Raw genomic sequence first — 7,071 nt, forward strand, 5'->3', positions numbered from 1 at the left:
CATGTTCGAGCATTGAGCCATTTGGAGTAACAAGGACTACACCTGCTCCCGAACCTTTATAGTTGGATGCTTCGTCGACATGCAAGTTCCAGAAATCTTTATTGGATGGAGCAAGTGTGGCTAAGGTACTCTCGGCTACTTCTGGGGCGTCGTTGGGCCGCTCTGTTGTGTTGCCTAGGCTAGGCGTGAGTTCCGCTACGAAGTCTGCCATGGCTTGGGCCTTTATCGTTGTGCGAGGTCAAAAAACTAAACCATATTGGCCAAGTTCCAATGCCCATTTCATCACTCATTGAGAAGCATCTGGACCATGTAATATCGATCGTAAGGGATACCGAGTCATGACAATGAATGTATGAGCTTGAAAGTATGGTATGAGCTTCCGAGCCGCAACAACTAATGCCAAAATTAATTTTTCGATCTTCGGATATCTTGTTTCCGTATTACGAAGAGCTTTAGAAGTGTAGAATACCAGAAGTTGGGCCCCCAACTCTTATCGTATGAGGGCAGAGCTCACTGCTACTTCGGAAACTGCCAAATAAATGTATAAATCCTCCGCTGCTTCCGGCTTGGATAGTAAGGGAGGTGATGTGAGATAATTCTTCAAGTCTTGGAAAGCTCTTTCGCATTCTTCATCCCATTTGTGTCTTTGTGCCCTCTTGATAGCTTTGAAGAAAGGCTTGCATCGATCAGTGGATCGTGAGAGGAAGTGGTTGAGGGCAGCTTTTCGTCCGGTCAAGCTTTGGATCTCCTTCAAGGTAGTTGGAGACTTCATCTCTAGGATTGCTTGTATTTGCTTGGGATGTGCTTCAATTCCTCGTTGGGTTACTAAGTACCCTAGGAATCGACTTGAAGATACTCAAAACGTGCATTTGGTAGGGTTGAGCTTCATCTTGTACTTTCTAAGGATATTGAAAGTTTTTGCCAAATTGCGAATATGATCTGATTGCTGCTTGCCCTTTACCATGATATCGTCGACATAGACCTCCATGGTTACCCCAATTTATTTTTTGAACATCATATTTACTAGCCTTTGGTAAGTGGCTCCCGTATTTTTTAGGCCAAAGAGCATGACCTTGTAACAGTAGGTACCCCGCTCTATCACAAATGCGGTATTCTCCTTGTCGAGCTCATACATGGCTATTTGATTGTAGCCGGAGTATGCGTCTAAGAAGCTGAGCAGCTGGTTCCCAGAAGTTGAATCTACTAATAGATCGATCTGGGGGATAGGATAAGGGTCTTTTGGGCATGCTTTGTTGAGGTTAGTGTAGTCTACACAAACCCTCCATTTGCCCTTCTCTTTCTTCATGACTAGTACAACATTAACAAGCCATGCTGAGTGCGCTACCTCTTCTATGAATCCGGCCTCCAATAGCTTGTCAATTTCCGCCTCAATGATCGCTACCCGTTCGGGTGTGAAATGTCTTCTTTTTTGGATTACCGGTTTGGTAGTGGGATCGACGTGCAGCTTGTGGCAGGCCACCTTGGGATCAATACCGGGCATGTCGGATGGTGACCATGCGAAGATATCTCGGTTTTTTCTAAGGAAAATTGTGAGTTCTTCCTTCTCATCTGGGCTTAGTCGTGAGCCAATTTTAGCAGTCTTTTCCGGCTGCTGGGGATCAAGAATGATGTCTTCGGCGTCCTCTTCGGGTTTCCATCCTATCTTGTCTACTTGGGCGTCATATTCTCGATCCACCTGCTGTAATTGCTATTTGGTAGTTTCTTTATCCTTTTAGACTTCGGTAACCTCTACGGGGGTAAAGGTCTTCTTCTTTTATTCTTTCAACATTTACACAGTGCATCGTCAGGATGAAGCCTGGTCAGACTTGATCTCTCCGACTCCTCCTCCCGGGATGGGGAATCATATTTTTTAATACTTGACGGAACTGACGGCATCCAGCTTGATCAACCAAGGTCTCTTAAGAATACCATTGCAGGGAGATGGGTCGCTTACAATCGTGAATATTTGCTTTGAGAATACTGGTGGTGTTTTCACGTCAAGTGTGATATGGCCGATGACAGTTGAGGTGTATCCGTTGAATCCAGTAAGTACCTCTGCCCAGCGTATAATTGTACCTTCCAGGCCCATCTTCTGAATGACTGAAAGTTGAAGTAGGTTGACTGCACTTCCATTGTTAACCATCATCATGTCGACTATATCATGGGCTAGTTGGACAGATACTACTAGTGCATCGTCGTGTGGGAAATCGACTCCTTCTGCATCCTGCTTAGTGAAGCCAATAATAGGTCCAGGTTGGGTATCGACTGCTTGAACTTGTGAGATTAGTAAAACCTGTTGGATCTTCCTCTTTTTGGAGTTATTAGTGGCCCCCAAATGCTCGGATTCGACTAAAATGCCATTGATTCGAATCATCTTGGTTGGTGGCTCCTCATTTCCATCTGCATTCTTTTTAGGCTGCGCAGCTGGCTTGTCCAAGTATCTATCGACTTTGCCTTCTTTCACGAGCTTCTCTAGGTAGTTCTTCTAAGTGTAGTAGTTGTCGGTTGTGTGGCCAAGACCTCGGTGGAATGCGCAATACTTGGTGTGGTCCAACTTGGAAGTATCTCATTTTGATTGTTTTAGCAACTTGAACCATGGTTTGTTCTTGATGTCACGAAGGATTTGATGAATCGAAATTAAGAACGTAGAATAACTATTGGTTATCGGGCCTTCTTTGGTCATAGGTCGGTCCATGCGCTTGATCTCCTGCCTGCCCTTGTTGGTCTGTTTTCCATCCTCCTTCCTTTGAGCAGCTGCCGACACTTTTAGAGGCTGTTCGAGCACCTTTTCTACTTGTCGAGCCTCGTCCCAAAGTGCATGCTTCTCTGCCAGAGCAAAGGAATCTACTAGAGTTAGGTCTTCTTTCATGATCATTTCTCCAAATAGTGGGTGGTTTGCTGGGAGTCCTTTTTGGAAGGCTGCACTTGCTATCGAGTTATCGTATCCGACGATCTTCGCCTTCTCTGCTTTGAATCTCTTCACGTAATCGCGAAGTGACTTTTATGGGTTTTTCTTTACGTTGAACAAGTGATCGGATTTTTTCTTAATCGAACGATAAGATGAGTATTCTTTGGTGAAAACCAAGATCTTCAAAATTCTGGATGGATCGTGCTGGCAAGGTATGAAACCAATCTTGTGCCTCGACTTGTAAAGTAATGGCGAATATTTTACACATAAGGGCGTCATTATTCCGATAAAGGACCATCGCAGTTCGGTAATGTTTCAAGTGTCTTTCGGGATCCCCGTCTCCTTTGAAAGATGTGAAGTGCGGCATGCTAAACTTGCCTGGAGGTTCTGCCTGCTCGATCTCCTCCGTGAAAGGTGACCTACTAATGTTGGTCATATCTCGCCTTAGTGCTTCATCAACCACTCGTTGCGTCGAAAATCACGCATCCGTTCATTGAAAAGCCTTTTTACCTCTTCTTGGATTTGCCTTTGTTGGGGGTAACAGAGCTTTCGGCTGCCCTTGGTCTTTATCTGTCGGTCTAGGTTGCTCTTCTTCACGCTCGGCTCATCTATGCCGTGGCTGCAATGTATGAGATAGATTCCTAGCAGGCAAGGGATTTCTTTGCAAGCTACCGGTTGAACTAGAGCTAGATTGAACGATTGTTTCCTTCCATTTGTCAGGCTGCCTGCTCCGATGTGATGTGGAGGATACTCCTTACAGGCCTAATCACGAATGAATGCTTTGCCTGGAAGGCTGCCCATGTTGATTATCAAAGCGTGGCCCTAACTGTGAATGTATACTTGCCCGTGGGCCTAGTCGAGAGTGCACACTCCTCTGCGCGCTAAGACCAATCGAGAATGTGCACTGTCTGAATGCTCGACTTATGATTGGTTAAGCGGCTGCTTTCCAGGACGCTGCTTAAGAGGCTCCTCGTCTACCCTTGTTCTACTTCGGGAATCGTGGGTGCGTTGCATCTCAGTGCGTTGCAAAAGTTGATTCACCAAGGTTGTTTGTTGTGCAATGGCGCTTGTCAATTCTATGACTTGTCGGGACAAGTTTTGTTCGCCATTCGGATTGGAAGAACTTGGATGGAATGCACCTCCTTGAACAATAGAAGGGTGGTTGACTCCAAGTGCGAGATTTAAGTTGGGGAATGTCAAATCTGTGGAGAACTGTGGTGAAAACGTCCCAGCCTCGATGATTGGTCCGGATGGTTGAGATTGTCTCGGGCCGACTTGGGCAGCTTGGGAAGCCATGAAAGCAGGCTGGGTTGCGGGGGCAGGCTGGATCACTGGAGCAAGCTGGATCGCTGGAATAGGCTGGGCTACAAAAGCAGGCTGGATCACGGGAGCAGGCTGGATCACAAGAACAGGCTGCTTAATGCTTGGTGCATGCGAATGCGAGGCTTAGGCTTGGGTCCATGCAAACTTGGATGGCACGGCTTGGGTCGTGGCCTTGGTACCGTGAACCTTGGATGGCACGGCTCGAGCCATGGTGAATGCACCATGGACCTCGCCACGGATGGCTACCGAGGTAGCCACCGCAGTGGTTCCCATGGTGGAAACTCGTGGTGGTGGTGCTGCTCCACTTATTGTCGCATTTTGCCTCACGGATCTCCGCAATCCCATTTCTTGAATATTAGAATTTTCACCTGTGGAATTTTCTAAATTTCTAGCCATTATATTTTTCTTATACGTTTTATCAAAGAACCTTTGCAAGTAAAAAATTCTAATAATAAGAACGTATGAAAAATATTCAAATGGACTAAAAAACAAAGAAAAAAAACCTTTTTGTGCGAGAGTCTTTTACGAGTATGGATTTTAGCTCTCAATGAAAGCACAAATTTGTGGATGCAAATTTTCTCCTCCTCGATCTTGGACGATTTTGTACCTACAAAACAACTAGCACCTTAGGTTAAGGCCAAAAAGCCTCACGCCGCCCTCGATGAATGGGGGGCTTTGGCCGAAAAACCTCCGATGTCAAAGTTAGAATTTTAGAGAGAAATAGTGTTTAGAGTATTTGAGATTTTTTGTAAGAGAATTGGAATTAGTGTTTGGTGAAAATGGGAACCAATTTATAAGAGAGGAAGGGGTGGCCGGCCTTTAAGCCAAGGATGATTTATTTCGGGGGGGTTATGGAGATAATGGGCTAGTTATTTTGGGGAGTTATGGAAATAATTGGCTAGTTAATTAGCAAATAATAATAACCTAATTAACTAGCTATTTGAATGTCATAAAAGGGAAATAAAACGGTAGCAAAAAGCAGAAAATAAAAGGCATGGCCGGCCCTAGTGGGTAACCGGCCTTTGGTATGTTTTTTTGTTATAATTTGGTGGTTTGATTGATAATTAAGGGATTGATTAGGTAATTAATCCCTTAATTAGTTAATTTTAGGAAATATGAAAGGAATATATTATTTAGCTAATTTATTAGCTAAATAATGGAATATAAAACATATAGAATAAATTAGATTTTGGGGATTACCTTATAGAAAGGATTTGATGAAATAGACTTTAAATTGTTACCTATTTTGGGCACTTTTGACTTGATTGAAAGATGATTGCCCGCTGCTTGCGCGTAGGAATCCCGGTATGCTTCAAGGGTATTTTTGTCCTCTTTTGTCCAAAAGTCCACGTGTCGCCTAATGAATATTTTTGGCTCCACACAGTTTACATAGCACTCAGATGATAACTCATTCTAGTTTAAATTTACTTTATAAGCTTAGGACTATTGATTTGCCAGAAAAAAAAAGATAACATGTATTATTTCATTATATGTAGGGATATACAACTGAATTTTGTGCACACATCTCAATTATTTAGTAACACAACCATTAATAAAATAAAAGCTGCTGTAAAAAGTTTAAAGGTAGTTATCAACAACTGTTGAAATTTTACTTAGCCTTGTTTTCTCTCGCCTTTGTGACAAATAACACAACCTTCTCCTTTACCCATTGACCCTAATTTTGATAAGGGTTAGTGGTAGCCCCTTATTTCTGGTTTTTTTCATTTCTTTTGTCCTTATTTTTTTTTTCTTTATGCTCTTTTCTAAGCCTTTTGTTTCAATTCTTCTAAACTTTTATCTCAGTTGTTTTAAACTTTCATCTCAAATTTGGATTTTATGTTTATCATCTGCCCCAAATCTACCCTTGCATCAATTTCCCTTTTTGTTGCTGGATTCTCATTACGGTTTCCTTCTTTCTCAACTCTCCAAGACATGCCTTGGTGGGCTAGGGTGTCTTGGTGACTATGTGTAACGACCCGAAATTTCTAATTTGGAAGCCAAACACACTGGTAGGCCACAAATAAATAATCGTTAATTATAATTCTAACTAACCACACTAAAAAAATAATCGTTTTGTTAAATTTATGGTTGCATCTAACACCTGGTTAGATTGCCAATGTACCCTAAACGAAGGATCAAGTCATTCGTAGTTCACCTTATGCTTCTAGAACAACATACAAAAATTTTATTCCGATTCAACTGTTGGATTTCTGCTAATCACGAAATCAAGTGGCAGTCAATGTTTTACTTTACAAAATTGCAAATCCAATTCGGGAAGATCCGTACGATGGATTCTCGATCCGTAAGTTCCTAAGGTCCTCAAATATTATGTACGATAAGGTCTAAAAGTTTAATGACGATCCAACGGTCGAATCGTCGATTCCTAAATTGACCAAGTAACGTATCGTAATGAATTTAGGTTCAAATGATCAACCTACATCATACAAATACAAAATCTAAATTCAAGACATCTAATTTAGCTTCAATTGCAATCGACGACCCTCAGCCCAAGAGTCACAATGAGTGGCGATCAGCCGCCCTGACTCGTCGAAAAATTCCACTATTTCTAAAAATTGTCAAATTTTACAAAAATAAAGATCTCAAAGAGTAGAACAAACTTTATACCTATGGCCAAGTCCAATTTGGTCGGAAAACACCTCAAATTTCTACGTATCCGCCGGAGCCCTAAAATTTGGGCGTCCTCGTTTCGACTCTATTGCAGCTCCAATGCCCATAAACTTGTTTGGGCTTTGTTCGTGGGTTCCAGATGAGTGTTTTGGTGTTGGTAATTGAAGGATTTTGCTTCAAGATTTGAGGAATGGCTATCATGAACCCGTAGC

The 7,071-nt window shown here is 42.6% G+C and overlaps 1 protein-coding gene across 1 annotated transcript; it reads right to left on the bottom strand.

Annotated features, from left to right (window-relative positions):
- Nucleotides 1-1,870: 1,870 nt before the first annotated feature.
- LOC126622520 (uncharacterized) lies at nt 1,871-2,875 on the bottom strand. Its single transcript, XM_050291317.1, has 2 exons — nt 2,656-2,875; nt 1,871-2,472 (listed from the first exon to the last, which is right to left on the bottom strand). Exons 1-2 carry the CDS (start codon nt 2,873-2,875, stop codon nt 1,871-1,873), a joined length of 822 nt encoding a protein of 273 aa, XP_050147274.1.
- Between the last annotated feature and the right edge of the window lie 4,196 nt (nt 2,876-7,071).

The sequence above is a fragment of the Malus sylvestris genome, chromosome 5, assembly GCF_916048215.2.
Source record: "Malus sylvestris chromosome 5, drMalSylv7.2, whole genome shotgun sequence".
NCBI lineage: Eukaryota > Viridiplantae > Streptophyta > Magnoliopsida > Rosales > Rosaceae > Malus > Malus sylvestris.

Coding starts and splice junctions, on each gene's coding strand:
- LOC126622520 (XM_050291317.1), bottom strand. CDS start 2,875: ATGATCATGAAAGAAGACCTAACTCTAGTAGATTCCTTTGCTCTGGCA. Junction 2,473..2,655: donor AGAAGGCCCGATAACCAATA/GTTATTCTACGT, acceptor AGAACTACCTAG/AGAAGCTCGTGAAAGAAGGC.